This window comes from Synchiropus splendidus, chromosome 6 (assembly GCF_027744825.2).
Source record: "Synchiropus splendidus isolate RoL2022-P1 chromosome 6, RoL_Sspl_1.0, whole genome shotgun sequence".
NCBI lineage: Eukaryota > Metazoa > Chordata > Actinopteri > Syngnathiformes > Callionymidae > Synchiropus > Synchiropus splendidus.
The window spans coordinates 22,537,605-22,555,705 of NC_071339.1; the positions used below are offsets into that span (position 1 = coordinate 22,537,605).

General features: G+C 41.4%; 2 protein-coding genes across 3 annotated transcripts; one reads left to right on the plus strand and one right to left on the minus strand.

Moving 5' to 3' along the window:
- Window positions 1-256: 256 nt before the first annotated feature.
- ilrun (inflammation and lipid regulator with UBA-like and NBR1-like domains) lies at window positions 257-6,722 on the minus strand. The gene is made up of 5 exons (XM_053869220.1): window positions 6,379-6,722; window positions 4,947-5,101; window positions 4,525-4,722; window positions 4,045-4,349; window positions 257-2,290 (listed from the first exon to the last, which is right to left on the minus strand). Exons 1-5 carry the CDS (start codon window positions 6,534-6,536, stop codon window positions 2,255-2,257), a joined length of 852 nt encoding a protein of 283 aa, XP_053725195.1. The 5' UTR covers window positions 6,537-6,722; the 3' UTR covers window positions 257-2,254.
- Window positions 6,723-7,930: 1,208 nt separating this feature from the next.
- Window positions 7,931-11,351, plus strand: snrpc (small nuclear ribonucleoprotein polypeptide C). 2 transcript variants are annotated; one of them, XM_053868644.1, is made up of 6 exons: window positions 7,931-8,126; window positions 8,666-8,708; window positions 9,052-9,160; window positions 10,042-10,101; window positions 10,301-10,399; window positions 10,945-11,351. In XM_053868644.1, exons 1-6 carry the CDS (start codon window positions 8,119-8,121, stop codon window positions 11,061-11,063), a joined length of 438 nt encoding a protein of 145 aa, XP_053724619.1. In that variant the 5' UTR covers window positions 7,931-8,118; the 3' UTR covers window positions 11,064-11,351. The 2 variants fall into 2 exon arrangements, with proteins under 2 accessions (XP_053724619.1, XP_053724620.1); XM_053868645.1 differs by having other exon boundaries at window positions 8,018-8,126; window positions 10,319-10,399; window positions 10,945-11,330.
- Window positions 11,352-18,101: the final 6,750 nt, after the last annotated feature.

Consider the following 18,101-nt stretch of genomic DNA (forward strand, 5'->3'; position numbering starts at 1 on the left):
ACTAAAACTAACTGAATTTGAAAGACAAAAATTCAAAACTAAATAGAAGGGAAAACGAATGAAAAATCCTCAACTATTATAACCTTGCACCATACAAGGTTTTTGTTTTGGGAAAAAAAAAGGCAGGAAATGCAGAAAGAAGTAGGTGGTTGGTGTAATGTTGAAGTGAGAGCTGGAGCCGTTGGATTGTAAATGACATTCTGCAAACCAGCAGTTACATATGACATGAATACACCAACAAAAAGGCCAAGTCCTGTTTCAGTGTTCATTTCATCATACAAACACAGGGAGGAAAACAACTTTTATTTCAACATTTTGTTTCAGATACATTTCCAGCCTATACAAACGTTCACTCGCTCACCCCCTTCTCATAATGAAAGTCCATCACCATGTTCTCGCTCTCTCTCTCTCTGTCTGTCTGTCGCATAAAAACATTCACCAGAAACTTATGACAACAGAAGAGTGTATACTGTTTGGGAGGACGTTCAGCTGACTCTGAATACAAACACACAACCTGCAGCACACCACGCTGCTAAGACTAAAATCATCTCCAAACATTTAATTTACCCCTTTTGGAAAACCCAGAAATACACAATCAAATCCGCTGTCTGAATAAAATGCTCTTTAAAAGAACCGATCGGGACACGAGAGGAAATAAAAGTAGTGACAGCAGTAACACAGCAGCACCATCGTTGCTGAGAATATACAGAGAATGTTTGACTGTTTAGCACCACCTGTTGGTTGGATAGTGTGATGGCAACTTAAATCAGGATGAGTCAGCGCTTCTGCATCTTAAACCCCAACGAGTATACACCACCTCCAGTCATGTGTAAAGCAAAAACCATACACGCACACAAGCGCACATACACAACAGTTCCCAAACTCAGAAAAGAAAATAGATTGTAAATGGCTTTGTCAACATTTCATCGCCTCTTCAACGCTCCACTTGCACTTCATAAAGCAAAAAATAAAATAAAATCACAACCCTCGTGCAACGTGACCTGGACCTGTGGTGACTTTAGTGTTTGTCTTTGGGAGAATGGCACGAGGTTCCTACACTGGGGCGAACCTTTTGGCGATTCTTGAAAAATGACTGAAAAGCTTTACAGCATAAGACAGAGGGAATAAATGACACACGGCGCTTACTGTTGAATTCATAGAGGAACATCAATCACAATACTTAAATTCACCTAGAATAGATATGGGTGAAATTTGTAAATTCATTCAGGGCAGAATCTTTGTTCCTATTTCATCTGGTGTCACGTGTAACAGACAATGCAGGTTGTCAAGCAAATCTATGCAGAAAAGTTCATATTCGTGTTTAAGGTGCGTCAAAAATGTTTTGGATGCATTTCCTACAATGTCTGCTTAAATTCTATATTTACAGGTTATATGAGATTTTGAAGGGTTTCTAGTCACATTGTCATGAGAGACCACTGTTTTATTGACTGGGCGCATGACAACAGTCATTTTGAAACGGTTTACATGCTTATATTTGATGCAAGCCATTCTGTAATTCAGAAGGAAGAGATCATGTGTGCAGTTACCCGAAGAGGTAACATGTCAAGTGGCAATACTGTTATTACTAGGTGAAACAATGGGACGTTACCTCATGCAGTCACTTCACGTGAGGGTGAGTTACAACTCCCCACCTGAGTTATGTGTCATTACAGTTTTTAAGAATGTATTAATGTGTCTAAATGAACAGCTAGAATGTCATTGAATGAACAAAGTTGGATTTTTGGCACAAATGGAGGACTGAATATTTTGGGATACTCTATGACAACATCAAAAAAAGCAAGTGCTTTGTGCTACATCACTGAAGTCAAAATAGAAGCTGCATTAAGAGGTCTCCGTTCCCAAACAGCACGTAAAAAGGGTAATTTTGGAGCTTCTTTTCGGTGCTTGTAAGGCCTCGGAATTGCACGTTTCTTACCCAGTGTAGGAATCCCGACCGCGGCGGGTAAAGTGACTGTAGATTCCATCAAAAATCAGGTGTTTGAAAAGGTTTACAGAATGCGTAAATGAAGCATTCACACATGCGTGCTGATATCGTGAGATGTTTTGCTGATGCAGAAATCCATGGCATCGCCGGTGTAGCATGTGTGTTCAGGACCACAGGATGGGGAGAGGGTTGTCACGAGTCAATATAAAACAACTGTTCCTCCATCCCAGGAGTCAGACCTGTTGGAAATGAAGGGCTCCCAGCATGTTTTTAGGCTCAGTGTCCAAACGGGGGATGGTTTGTTACGTTCTAGCTCTGGCCAAATGGATAGGGTCCATGAATACCCTGCAAAACAGAGACACACAGTTAGACAAGAACACAATACACGTGTTTACAAGTTACCGGCTTGATGATCATGTCCATCATTAGAGAGACACAGACGATCATCATCAAGTTGTCTTCCTAGTCATGCCAGAACATGGAGGGACCTTGTTTAGACATGCGCTCACATTCCCATGACATCACATGACATACTTAAAAGTTCAAATCCAGAGACATACCGTCACACTCAATTGAGAAGTTTATAGAATCAGTATCTGGAGGGGATTTTGTCAGGACAAACTTCGACATTAATCTCTTCAGTCTTTCAGCAATTCCCATCCGAGCTTGCCCCGGCAAGTCGGCCTCCTCCACCTTCCTGAACGACGTGATCTTCACCTTGCTTCACCTGTCCTTCATCTCCACAGAAACTCGCGATGCACCAATCACACTTTTCACAGATTTTTCTGATCCTGACAAGGCCAACACCAGTATTTGTTTTGTCTGCCAGAGTTTGAATGTTGTTATATTGAAAAACAAAACTTAGGGAATACACCAGTATTTAGCTTCTAAAAGTAAAGCATGGGTGGCGCTAAATAATATAAATATCTGGAGAACAAACTTACTGCAAAACAACTAAAACGTCCTGAGCTTCAACCAGGCTCCAGATGTGTTATATTGTGTGCTCCTCTGCTGCGTTACTTGGGACTCAACAAATGAAAAAGGTTGCTTGTCTAAAGCCATAAATTGTATTGTATTAAAGTTTGCTTGCTGGAGCTTTGCCCTTCTTGATGCTCATTAGAGCCTATAGTGAAGGTCTCTACTTCCTGGAGAGGAGAAGCGAGTTCAAAGTGTCAAATGAGATGAGCTTCAGGTCACAAACCAGCTATTTTGTGCAGAGCGCCGCCAGTTGAGAAGAAAAAAACAGGACATCGCCTGAGGCGCAGAGGTGCGAGGCTGCACAACAGCAGGCGAATCGGACTCAGGCCACCGGAGACAGAACCCACAGTGTGAAACTGCCCTTGGTGTGGGAGCTACGGTCTCCAAACCATGTGGCAGATCCCATAAAGCCTCTTTCACTCTAGCTCCCGTAAATGCTGTCTCCTCTCCGCCTCTCTTCAGCTCTGTCCATTGTCCATGATTGATCACAAAAACATGGAGATCATCTGTCTCTACTCCAGCCTTCCTCTCTTCAACATGTAAATTTAAAGGCTCAAAAACAATAGTTTTAAAAAATCAAATCAAGGAAATGGGAGCGCACCCCTGCTTTTCATTGATGCAACTTGATAAAAAGTGCGAAGGCTCTCTTTTGAATGAGGTCATAAATGCTCAGTTGCCAATCTGACGACTGAGCACATAGCAATGCATCATCTACCATCAGAATTGATTTACAGAACAATATGACCTACAGACGCCTTCCGTCAGACCAGGCCAGAGAAAAAAACAACCCACAAGCACTGACAACAGAATCCCTATGAAACAAGCAGATTGAGAACATTCTAGAGCAAAGTTGGCCTTCAGTTCAACAGTGCTCTGTTACACTCGAATTACACTATTTTATTTGTTGCAGATCCTCGAGATTCACTCAAATATCATGGAAGCTTGCGATGGACAGGAGAAGGACTTGACTCATACTTTAGACTCGTGCACTCAAGACAGCAGGTGGTACTGTCATTTCTGCTTTGTTCAAACTTCTCAAGAGCCTTCAATCAGTCAAAGTGAAAGGAAGACAGCTGTGAAATAAAACATGTGAGAGGAATCACCAGGGGATGTTTACCCACCTGACCGTATGTGACCATGGAAAGATTGGCTTGTAGACCATTTGTTGCTCTATTTACAGCATTATGAGACAGTCCGTTTTGATCCTGCTGGATGGGCTCTTGCGTGTGATCCCAAGTCCCGCCGGGATCTCTGAAGCTGTTGTCTGTGGCGTCGTGCTTGTTCTTCTGCGGTGAGGCGAAAGGGTTAAAGTCTCCCTGCACGTTACGCTGCGGCTGCGTGTTGAACTCCGTCTCGAAGGAAGAGAGCTGCTGGGTGACCCCGAGGAGGCCGCCCACTTCCACACTGAGGATCACCCATATGACGTCTGTGGAGGAGGAAGAGCTGCCATTAACTCAGGAGGCTCTAGGTAACATCACCTTCGTAATTTGGGCAAGCTTTCAAACATTCTCAGTAGATTGCTACATGCAAAGTGCTTCGATGAGTATGTGACATTTAAGTCGATTCCTGCAGAATACCCAGAAACGCCTTAAAAATCCTACCTCCATAGAATAATCCGCTGGCTGTACACATCCTCCATTGTCCCTGGTACATGCCTGACGATATGGGACTTCTCATCTGTACGCTGACATCAGCAATTTCTTGAGGGTCTAAAGACTTCACCATAACTGTGTTTAGGTGTCCAAACTGATCCCCGCCGATGTATTTTAGACAAACGCCAGATGGCCATGATTCGGCACCTGTGATGAATGGAGGACAGAACAGCGGGGTAAGTGTAACAGTGGGATTACACAAACACAAGCCTATAATTCTGCCAGATGTAAAGTGAGAAAGACAGGTGTCAGGTGAAACTAGAAAAACGTTACAGCCTGAGTCACACACAGTTGAGCTGCACAGCCTCCGTGTCCTTAAAATGAAATCAGAAATTCCTCTTCAAAGTCTTAAGTTTTAACTGTAAACTCACCTGTGTTTTGTATTCGCCACGTCTTTGTGAAGGGTGTATCCGGAGGAACCGACTCTCCTTCCCCAATGGTCACGTCTTCAACGAAGGACATGGATGGCGTGTTGATATTAGGACTTTCAAAGTCATAATATGCACCGATAGCAGCTTGAAGGTTCCTATTCCCAAATAGAGAAAGTGGGCGTTATCCGGAGGACACTTTGACTCAAGCTTCAGATTTTGAGAAATGAATATTCTGCAAGAGAAAACAGGGATAATGCCGACAAACTTGCTGCAGTTGGATCTTATTATTTCACTAGCTAAAGATAATAAGTAATTCAGTGAGAAAACATTTAACATTAATCATCCTTGATTTTGAAAGTCCTTAGTTGAAAAACATAACTTTGTATTTAAAAAGGCACCACATAAAGCAATGGACAAACCATTGTTTAAAAGTTTCATTGACATTGTAACATTGTAATAGTTGTGCAAAAAGGATAATTGTGGAAAATAAAGCAATTCAAGATCATTGAGAAACACCAATGAAATGTTTGTCTGTCATCGTAAATTGTGACACCATTAAGACGCTTTGTTCTTTTGTGTGTTCAAAAACCTTGTCTGACGCCTTGTGTTCTACTGTTATCATGTGAAGTGGTCTTTGTTGTCTTTAAAGCTTGACTGAGAACATGCTGATTAAAATGCCGATCACATCATGTTACTGTTTTCTTATCAGTAGAATGTGATAATACAAATCTTGCTAAAAAAAGTTGCCCTGCTTACGCTCCCATTCCTACGTCACGAAAAATAGGCCGTTCAGGATGGAATTCAGTTCCGCAAAACTTTCTCACAACTTCCTCCACTGTCTGAGTTGACAGTCTGGTTGAGTGAGTCAGCAAAACTAATGAGTACTACAACTACACATCTCAAATATACGGTTGAGGAGACTGTAAGTGTCTGTTAGCAGAAGCCCAAGGTTAGTGTCAGTCACGACGCCCCAATAGTGAAACGAGCTTTAACAGACACCCGATTGGACCGATGTAGTTTCGCTTTTGCTTTGACATTTAGGTGTGACAGTAAAGCCGCTGTTCCCTCTGTGTTTCTGTAACTTATTCAGCGACTTTTTTGGTCATTCCGATCGATACCACTTGTTGTCCGAGGGTGACCATCGATCACGACCGATTACGTCATCGTGCGAAGTGACGAGTCACTTTAGCTGGCTCTGAATAGTTTTACGTAATAGGCCCATTACTGTACATCAAACCTAAGACGTAAACTCAAACTTCACTCTATGTTTAGTATTTTTGCTTGAATTTACAATTCAAGTTAAAGCCAGTCGATGGCCTGGTTGCCTTGCGAGAGCTAAGAAACTGCCTGAATTTATAGCATCTTAGCACTAAGCTAACTTGCTCGGTAGCGTCGCACTCGAACCGCAGGCCCTCGAGTCCCCGCACTTTACCAGTTTGTCATGTCCAGGAAGAACGCGCAACCGGCTGGGTTGAGCTGGAAGCCCAGCAGCCTCTGGAACTCAGAGATGAGAACGTCCTTGTCCGTGGTGCCCATGCAGCTGAACTTCTGCATGAGCTCGGCGTCCACGTCCATGTCCGTGCACTCCATGGATGGCGGGGGTCCCGCGGCGGAGACGGGGTGGTGCGGGGAAGAGGAAGGGGATCCTCGGGTCCACTATCAGTTCAAACCAAGGCCTTGTCCAGCCATAACAACCAGCTCAACAACAACAAGCGTCATTGCGCATGCTACAACCAAGGGGTACAGCGTGACGTCGCTACTTTCGGGGCGTCACCTTCGCCAATGGCGTAGTGGGCGGTGACGTCATCTGTTGCTATTTGAGGCGCCATTCCCATTGGTTGATCACTGAATCCGAGTTTCCCACTTTGCTGTCGAGCTACAGCCACGCAGCAAAGTTTGGGCGTATTTTCAGTCTGAGTACAGCAACAGCTTTACAAGCAAACTAAATTAAATTTAAGGCAGGTTATGAGAACGTCAACTATTTCACATGAGGCCAGTCATGTAATATTTACAGAGTAACATTAAAACATATTGATGATGTGAATAATCACAAAGGATCTTGCAGAAGACTTTGTGACTGACAATGTTTTCACTTCCTTTCTAGCATTTTATGACTGTTTTCTTAATGTATTTGGAATTCACATATATGTTTAAGTCTTTCAAATTCAAATTCTTCCCAACTCCACACCCCATCTGTGAAGACGGAGCAAGAGGAAGAAAACTGGGAGTCATGGTTTTGACTTCATTTTGACCAGGGAAGCGGCTGGACAGACTGGTGAAGACTCGGTGGGGATGGTGGGAGACACCAGGACTGTGGCCAAGCTGTCCATGATGGTGAACCTGTCCCACTCCCTCCAGGAATCCTCCTTGCTTGGATAAGCATTTTTGTCACTACTTATTGCCCATTGCTGTCATGTTGCACAGTATCAATAGTGACACAAATCTCTGACTGGACTCGTCAGTCATTCACTTACTGCACTTCTTTTTTTTCCTTTTGATTATTATTGTGGTTATATTTTTTTCTGCACTCTTTCATTTTTCAAAATTATTTCACATTTGTTTATTTATAATATCCATTTATATGCCAAAGTATCCTGATGATTATGATGTAAGATGGGTGATTTCATTTGAGAATGGGAGTAAATGTTTCTTTACACCCATTTTACAGTGGACCTCCTTTCCATTTTAGCAATAATTTTACCAATATTGGTGCATCTAAGGGCTAAATTATCTTTGTCCCACTAAAGGCGATGATCCTTAACTAGGGTTTTTCACGTTTGACCTCATGACACCTGTCCAGGTTGTCCTCAGCAAAAGGCCATCATGATAGCCCCCAGAAATGATCAGCAATTGAGTGTTATGAATAATTATCTTCTTGCTTGGAGAACTGATTTCTATATCAAGTATTTGTTAATGAATATAAATAAGTCGAAATCTGCCTCCTGATGTTTTTAACAGAAACAATAGATTCATAGCGTTTTTTGCCCGTCGTCCTTGAATGACAATGTTGAATGTGTTTCTAGCACAGGGTGCATGTGGCCGCGCAACAGGCCTCTGCTGCGTTATAAAGCGATCTACTCAGTAGGAACCCATCTTTCTCAGAGGCGGAACTAACTATCGGCGGGCCCTTTATTGTGAACACCAGTGTCGCGCTCTACGCGGAGCTCGAAACATGCCTAAGTAAGTATACATGTTCGTTTTCGTATTTTAAAATAGCTTCTTTCGACACCAAGCCACACTCTATTTATTAATCCACAATGGTGCTTAATTTTGAAACCGCATTTTTTAACATGCCGTAAATTATCGAAATATCGAGCGGCTGGGTTGTGAATGAGCGCTGAGCATTGTTTGGGCTACGTCTATATTCTGGTTACAGTCCTCGAGGTGAATCATATACTGGGCATCTTCTCATTAAATTCATCAATCAGGAGTGATTGGTTTTGTAAACTAATCGATTGCATGCTGGTCACATAATCGGATGTTTAAAGCCCAAAGTCATTCTTTATGATTCGTTGAAAAGCTTCCTGTGTGCTAAGAGCTGAGGTGTCGTCGTGTGTATGGAATTGCTTATTTGCTGAGATAAAGGAATGTAATGTTTGCATTATACTGCCCAAATGTATAAACAAGTTTGTGACTATCAACCGTTAACGGTCCGCTCTCCTCTTGCTTTCGTTTAATAATGTGGTATCTTGAATAATTCGTCTCTTTCTCTCTCACAGGTTTTATTGTGACTATTGCGACACCTACCTCACGCACGATTCGGTAAGACTCGAGTTTGGGATATTGTGATATTTGGGATCATTTTGCTGTTAAAAACGTGAAAAAAATTTTATGACAACGTGTATAGTTTCCAGTATAGACCATTTCAAGAGGGTCTGTGTGTGCTTGGAGTTGATGCCCTCGAAATGTAGACATAACCACTTAGGAGACGACTATGTTTGCTGTGTTTAACCCATGTAATGTTTCAGATGTTTCCCACCCACTGCTTTGCTCTGAAGGATGCCGAGATTTTTGAATCTCCTCTCTACAAATAAGTTCATTGTGTTTGACAAGTCCTCTTATTAAAATTCTAAAACGTAATCACGCCTTAAATTATTTTGTGCAGCCCTCTGTGAGGAAGACCCACTGCAGTGGCCGAAAACACAAAGAAAATGTGAAGGACTACTATCAGAAATGGATGGAAGAACAGGCTCAGAGCTTGATTGATAAAACAAGTAAGAGCATTGTTTCCTGTTTAAGAATACTGATCTAGTATAGGCTGGCTTCACTGCTTGATAAGCAGTTCAAATTTTTAAAAGTCTTGTGAATAAAATGCTTGAATTTATTGTACTGTATGCAGTCACCAAGCTATGGCAGGATGTATTCACAAAGTGAATATTAGCGGTCTTGAAAATATTACTTTTTCACAACATAAACAATCTCATTACCATCAAATGTAGCCTTTGTATTTTGTGACTATTTCTCGACTCTAAAGTGAGCAGCCTCTTCACCCCAGTTGTGCAGCATGTTTCCTTAAATCCACTTGACTCATTCGAGCTTTAATCCTTGTAGGAAACTGCCCCCTAGTGGCACTTAAATGCCGGTGATTATTCAAGCTGCTATCACTGTGGATGGAGACTGGTATTTTTCTGGATGATGTTGCTAATAACTTGTGTTAAATTTAAGCCTGTTTCATCACCTACGCTAGTCTTAATTATGTGTGGGACATCAGTCGCTTACATTTGACACGTTTATGCAAGCCCCCGATGAGATTATCATTCTCTAATCCAAATGAGGGATGTAAAGCCAATGTGACAACACAGTAGTTTTGAGCAAAGTGGTCCAGCTACTGGGGGCATTAAAAGACTGAGTAAATTTTGTTTCAGGTGTCTCAAAAAGAAAATGTAAAAACAATTGCACTTTTTTGCCGTATCACAGGACTGTGATACTAAAGCATTGGATTTGTCTTTCACTTCTTCTTTTTCTTTTTCCTCTTCCTTAACATTTTTGTCTTAATTTTTTTCTTTGACTATTTATAGTTTAAAGTGTTTAATCTGGTGTGGATATAATTGATAAATGTTCTCGTGTTTGAGTGATTTTCTTTGTTCTCCGGCAGCGGCTGCTTTCCAACAGGGAAAGATTCCTCCCACACCGTTCCCTGGTGCCCCTCCCCCAGGTAAGTTCAGGGCCATGTCCCGCTGTTGGATAGAAGTCTATAACTGGACTCTGATATGGGATTATTGGCATGCTGGCATTTTGGTAAAGTTTGCTGCTTTTCACAGTGTGTGAATATTTTATCCAAGTTGGTACAGACAAAGATCCCTGTTTAGACACAGGTGACTTGTTCTGCACATTTGCCGTTTACTAAAATGCAGGCGGTCCCCCACGACCAGGTATGCTGCCGACTCCCCCTATGGCTGGACCGCCCATGATGCCCATGATGGGACCCCCTCCGATGATGCCCGGCGGGCCTGGTAAGACTTCTTTGTGGGTTGTCGTGTGCGGGTGTGGAATCATGGCCGATCGTTGCTGGACTGTTGCATTTCTGTGGTCCTTCTGGCTGTTTTGATGTCCAAATTCATTCTGGGCAAGAAGACCTGAAAACCTCACGCTTTGTTACGAAAGTAGCAGATTAAGTTTTCGACCATCCCATGGATCAGCAGGGGAACAAATTACTTTGCTATTTTAAACCACTAAAGTGTATTTGTCTTGCAAGGTTTAGCATTCACTACTGGCTGAATGAAAACATTAACACTGCATTTTACGCTTTATGACTACTCCTGTAAATTGTAGGTATGTTTGAACTTTCACCAGTTCAATCCACAAGCATGTGATGAATATAATCTATTATCAAAATGTGGAGCACTGTGTTGTAATTACTGGGTTCATTTTCCTAAATGCACCATATACATATTGTTGAATGATTTCTCAACATTTCGTTGTCTTTAGTGTAAACTATTGTTGCCACATTATCCACCTGTAGTGTGTCTATTGCTTCAAGATGTCTGTCCCCTTCCAGGCATGAGACCTCCGATGGGAGGGCCGATGCCAATGATGCCAGGCCCCCCACACATGATGCGTCATCCTCGGCCCATGATGATGCCAGTCAGACCGGGCATGATGCGACCAGACAGATAAGACCACGTGGATTCCTCATTGTTGCTGTCAACACTCACCCACAACACAGAGCTTCACCAGTCCGACTGTTTCTGTGTGGTATTTATATTGGTGGTGCCCAATCTTTCACCTCAGTTTTTAGACATTTTTTAAAAACATTTTCCCCTGTGTTGGAATATTCTCCCTGAATAAGTTTCATTTTTTTCCTTTTTTTTTAGATTGATGTGTAATTTTTTTCCTTACAAAATAAATTACTCATTCACAACTTCGTTTTTGTGCTTGATGCAGAAATGAAACGCACCCACTTCTTAGCTCTCCTTTTTAAGACTGTATTTAATTTTCTTTGTTTTGGCACCACTTCGTGCCAAACTCGGTGTTTGACAGATGTGCTCCAACTATTACCAGCAACTCTGACCAGCAGTCAGGTAGTGTCGGTGATGCACGTTTGAATTGTGGGATGTGACAAACCCGATTACAGCTGTGGATAAGTACATTGTTCCACTCCGGCCATGAGATTGAGAAATGTGTCAATCAAATGAACTGCACTCTCTTTAAGAAGACCTGAGCAAGTGAGGGGCCCTGAGTAGGTGGGCCGAGGGCGAAGAGCCAAATTACACTTGTGTAAAGGGATTAAGAATTATGACTGCAGTGCCTTAGTACTTCTACAGCGTTTTTTTTATATCTATCCTGACTCATGTCAATCAAACTGAAAGCTTGAACATGAAATTAAAATCATAGCTGATGGGGAAGTTTTTGCGTTTTCATCTGTGTCAGTCTTTAAAGGCAGACATTTGGTTTTGTCCAGCTATTGTGAGGTGACACTGGTCCATAAAAGCAAGTGGAAGTGAAGCTGGTTTATCGGTGAACTTGCAACATTCATGGAGTTTTAACCAATTCAGTTCAGTTCATCAGAAATTTCATGTGTGCTGCTACAAATCTGTACATGACTGCACAGGACGTTGACAATGCCAGGCGAACACCTTGCTTCATTTTCTGATCCAGCTGTGGAAGAATACCAGACCCAGATGGAGAAGATGGTGATGGGCTCTATTATAGCAGTGATACCGTCCTCAACTTCTGTACAAAGACTATGATTTGACATCTTATTATATAGATAGTTGTGGAACTAGCAAAGCAATTCTGAAAAACAAGAATTATTTCCTTCTAAGTCCTTACCATTCGGCTCTTCTGGTTGGAAACTCTGTTCTCTTCAAGGTCTGAATAAGTAATGGTAAGGGATATTTTAAATATGATTCCTGGATCCATCTTACATTAGTTCCTCCTCTCATGCATGTTTGAAAAATCTCCGCTTTTACTCAAGAATATTTCTCCGGCCGGGTGACAGACCCGCTGCTGACGTTGGACCATCACTTCCTCCGTTTGCTTTGCAGTTGCGAGTTCATCCTAGTGCCTTCCTTGTTTTCCCTTTCTATTGACATGAAAGTGTCACACAGGTGCTTTGCATTCCAGGCTGCACAGCAAGAACCCAACTGTAGGATGGGACAGGTGCCTGTAGTCCACGAACATACAGACATGCAGTTTCTCAGCTGTGGCAGTGGTTGCTTGTCTTATACATGACCTGTGATCTGATGAACTGGCAACTTCCCCATAAAACACAGCCACCAAACTCAAGGCTCGGTGCCAAATATGTCCCGCAATGTCATTTAATGTGGCCCGCAGGAGCAAGAAAGCAGTAGTTGGTGCCAAATCAGATTTGACACTAATTTCAAGTGCACAAAAAACTAAATCACCTCGAATGCATAATGCTGATATTGTGGCTCATGGAGGGGAAGTGTTTTGTTCTTCGACAGGCTGATAATGTGGAAATTTTACCAAAGATGGTGCTTCTATGACAAAAAAAACGGTGTCCTTGGTCATCAGAGGTACAATTTTTGTATTTTGGCAGAGGAGCTTTCTACCACCAGTCTGTGTAAAGACTCATATTTCCTGTAAATTGAATTGTATTTTACATCTCAGACCCTGCCACAAAGCGATGAGAAAATAGCAATGATCACACAAGGGTGCAGCAGAGAATCAAGATTCAAGAATCCTTATTATCCGTATTAATCCTCATCATGCCAGGCATAACAAAATGTTGACCAGAAACTCTCCACACACATGTTAAAGCACACAATAAATATGAAAATAATCTAGTCATCAACATTTGCGGCTACTAGATTTTCTGAGCTCTGACAGCTCAATGCCACTCAAGGGTGATAAGCGGGCGATGGAAATTCCTCATTTGGCGCGGGAAATAAATTGTTCTGCAAGGTAGTTGATATTCATCTCCCACTTGCTTGAAAGAATTGGCCTGGCTGTCAGGTTTTCTCAGACCCGACAGCGCTTCCTGTGACACCTGCGTCCTCTTGCTTTCCCTCAGAAGCGCTCGAGCGTGGTCTACTGCAGACCTTGGTTGCAGCAACTGGTGCTTTGAGTTCAATTGCGCTATCATCTGGGCTGGTAATTTCACTCTGACCTCTGGCCTCGACAGGGGATTTCAATTAAGAGAACTGCCACTCAGCGTCTTATGGCGGGAATGGGGGGGAGCGCTCGGCCTGACCTGGTCTTGAACTCAAAATCTGCACACTCATGAAGAGCTTTTCATTGGTATAGAGTTTGCACTCATGTTCTGTGTTATGATGAACGGCCTTCACCTCTCTCCATCTGCCACGTGTTCTGTCTGACGTATAGTGTGAAGAAAACACTGACATAGATGAAACATTCTGGAAGATGAAACCTTCAAACATGAGCTGGAACGTCATACTAAGTGTTACTTTATTTAGATTCTCGTGAAGTGCATTTACGTTTGGTTCGACCGACAAAAATGAAGAAAAACCCGGAGTCTTCAGGGACAGAAAGAAAGGTTTAGAAATATTTCGGATTCAGCATCTTTTGATGGTGATTGGGGAAAACTGGATTGTGGGAGCAAATGCTGTTCTAATGTAACAAAGTAAACGTCGAGCCAATAGATTGACATTTTTAATCTCAATTAATCGTGCTAATGCTAAGTTAACTCACAATTAATGGCAAATAAATCAACCGTTTTGTAAAGGAATATTTAACACAAGCCTCTGAGGTTATTCTAAAGATGTGCTTGACAGTGACTGTCGTAGTAGTAGTAGTTGGGCTGTTGCAGTAAGTAAACAAATGAGGATGCATTAACGGCCACTCTTGTGTCAATAAACTTTTCCTTTAAGTTACATTTAGGACAGTGAAAAAAAAAACGGAAAAAAATTTCCATTAATCGCAAGTTAACTCAACTTCAGAGTGATTAATTGAGATTAAGAATAAAAGTACTTTGTTTCTGTACATTTAGTAGTAGTACATTTTCTCACATTTGTACATCATGTTGTCATGAAAATTTTCCACAACTGTCACTTTTTGTCTGATACATTTCCTCAGAAATATATGTATTTTGAATCACATTTCCTTTAACCAAAGTTGGTACTTGTTACTATGAAATGGAATTGGAGTTGTTGATGTCACATCTGGTGGATTATCCATCTCTACTGCAGATGTGCCTTAGCTGTAGCCGCTGCTGCTGAATCTGGAGGGAGCTGAAAAGGAATATTGTGATGTGACACCGAGATGTTTTCAAGATGAAATTGAGCTGCTATTAAGACTATTACAATTATAACAAACTACAACTACTTTTATACTGTAAAGTCGCATCTAAATTTCAGGTGTACGTCACCATCCTACCCAAGTAACATTCTTGTCTATCTATCTGTTTCCTTGTAAAATACTTTCAGTTATTGCTTCCAAAGTACTTGCTCAAATGCAGAGCTAAATTCAGCTAAATTTTTTATGTAAATAAGAAAAGGAGAACAATGTTTAAACATTTTCTTTCAGTTGCAAAGCTAAAACGTTCACTTGCCAGATTGTATTTCAGTTTTTTTTAAAGGTTGCCAGTGCGTAAATAGTCCTGAAATAATCTCAGTACTGGGGGCTGGGAGTCGTACTGTTTCACAGTCTGATTAGGTGCTCACATGAACTGTCACATCTTCCTCACCCTCTCAGATGAGATTGTGTGCTTTAGGAAATTTCTAGGTCACTTTCATATCCAGAATTCAAGAGTCACATTTTTCACGCTGTGTTTTACAGCCTCGACATGAACATCACTTTGCACTACATTCGCTGACTCCTGTCAGTCAGCCGTGCTGTTGAATCTGATCTTTGTGGACTTTGTGAGTGGCCACTCCCGGGTCTGGACTCCATCCTTCATAAACATCCTCTCTACGTCTCTGACACGAGAACAAAAAAAACCACACTAATCCAGGTTTCCCGCACATGTCGAGCATATGAAGAGCATCATCTGAGGAGGGTTTATGAATATTCAACCCAGGCATGAAGTGGAGCGCTGGCCTGAAGGGACTGGAGGAGAGTGATCCCAGCTCAGGGGTTGAGGAAATGGGTTTCTTATTAGAATAAATCTGTGTTCAGGAACCACTGATGCACACTGCTGTCAGAGTTGTTCCACATTTGCAAATCGGCTGTCTTTTTTTTAAAACAGCTGCTGCGAGTCACATGTTTTTTTTGGTAAATCACTTTACATATAAGAGAAACCCGCACTACAATAAACCAGACTCAATTCCAGGTGAGTTCATGTAAACATTAGCAACTGGCTCCCATTCTTGCAGAGAAGCACAGGCTCCACTCTGAGTCTCAAAAGACAGAGCAGTGCTACAGCTGTAAACCTTGTACTCAGTGTGTAAACAGTGACTAATGCTGACTCAAAAGGAGGGAAGAAAACCTGATTATGAATTCTTAATTTGACAAAGTTTGCTATTTCTCAAGCTGGGCTAGACTATGTGAGAACGTGGATGAAAAAGAATTAGATCCCAAAACCTTCACAGAATTGTTACTTGAAGCAATGATCTCAACTTACTCTGACATTTCCTCAAAAGGCACCAAATAAACCACCTCATTTCCACCCCGAGCTATTCCACCGCTGCTCGCAGCAGAACTTGAAAGCGCTGGATCATGGGAGTCAGCTGATCGATTGACTTGTTATACACCACCAGCGTTCACTCCCTCTGAAGGTTCTGCTCTGTGTCTATGATGATGCTTCTTCTTTTGTTCAGCGCGGCTGGCACCGGTACCACCCAGCAGCTCCAGCTGAATAGAGATAATCTTCAGACTGCTGATTCCTCCAGAGCCAATTGGCTGTAAACAGCAGGGGGACTGTGCCGGTTCTGGTCGTGATTGCACCACTATTGATTCACAGATCGACAGAGAGGAGAGGAGCAGCCTGCGAAGGCAACAATGTCATGTGATTGTCTCTCTTATTCCTCCTCATCCTTCATTTTCTCCTCCCATCCCATGTCGCTCTGCTTCCGACGCTGCCATGCAATTTTAATCCATTTAGTCGTGGCTCCAGATCAATATTCCTGTGCTTGGCCTGTGAAGAGCTGGCTGGTTCTCATGTCTCATGTCATGTGGCCAGCAGGGGGACCTCACAGGCCAGCTGTGGATCCAGATGTGCCGCAATAGAGCATCTGGAGTCGCACTGTTGTGCTTTAGGACCAGAACAGTTCAACCTCAGATCAGCGTATTTTACAACTCCGTGAACTCGAACATGTTTTTCTGTCTCACCCACAAAACAGTCACTAAAAAGTATAAAAAGTATATATATATATATATATATATATATATATATATATATATATATATATATATATATATATATATATATATATATATATATATATATATATAGCCAAATTTGAAATATCGCCGTAACATTATGATCTTTAAATATTGAAGCACATTTTTTGTTATTGAAATAGTTTTTCGTTTTCTTAAAACATTCTCTAAAACGTTCTTCTCAAAATCAACACAGCATTTTAATTATAATAGATATTTTTTCATTCAAATTTGTTTAGTTAAGTTGATAGTTTTAAGTAGACATAACTGTAATCTTATATTTTCGTTTTTCTTACATTTTGTTTTTTTGAAGTCAGAGACAACTCAACTGAAATAATAATAATGCGTTTATGCAGCTTGCTCTTAAAAAACATAACTTATATCTGCAAATCATCTTTATGTAACTTAATACACTTTCATATATTTATGATTTTTTTGCATATTTCTCCAGATTTTATTCTCCTGCCTTCTGATAAAAATCAGGACATATTTTTGATGATACATTTTGTTTCTTCTTTATCGATTTTTTCTTTTTAAAGAAAAATAATTACTTATCTTTCTTTAATTCTTGCTAGAATATAATTTCCTGCTTAAATTTTAGACCAGGACTAAGCGCTGGTGAACTGACGACGGATGTAAGTATGTATAATCATAATGATAAAGCATGGCAAACCCTCATAATTGAGAAAATATTTTGTGATGAAATTGTCATCCTTACATCACACAATCCTATTTGTCCACATTCATTTTAGAGTTTAAGTCCGCCCCTGCAAGACTTTGGGATGCAGCCCCTCAGGAGAATGAGTTGCTCACTCTGCTACATATTTCATACATGTGCAGATCTTTTGCAGCACGCAGCATCACAGACGGAATATTCTCCACTCAAGTTGGTGAATCACAATGAATCACATTCAATTGAGGCTAATTGGATCACTGGGTCTTTGCGAGGGGCCAAGAAAATTGAATTATTAGTTCTTCATCCATGTGAATTGATTTGCTATCAGCACCAGTTTGCTGCACGGCATGGTGATGTAGAAAGAGCTGGCTCGGCTCCACTCACATGCTTTAATATCTGAAAAAAAATTAATGAATTTTTAGTCTGACTTTGTTGAGATGACAATTGTTGAATTTACTGATTCATGAATGCATGAATAGGGATCACTGCAGAGGCCTCGACAGTGTGGGACGATGAGGTGTTGACATTAACCATTTTCTTCCAAATCTCTTGGGACACAACAGTAACAAGTTGGGTGCCACATCTGCCGCGAGACGAACAGCTCATATGACTCTGCCATTCTACTTGTTTGTGTTCCAACTGGTCACCAGTTGGTTGCTGAGCTTACAGCTTGTTTGTGTTTAGTTGCAGACTAAATATTCTCGCTTGTTAAAACTGTCAAACAAACCTTGCTAGTA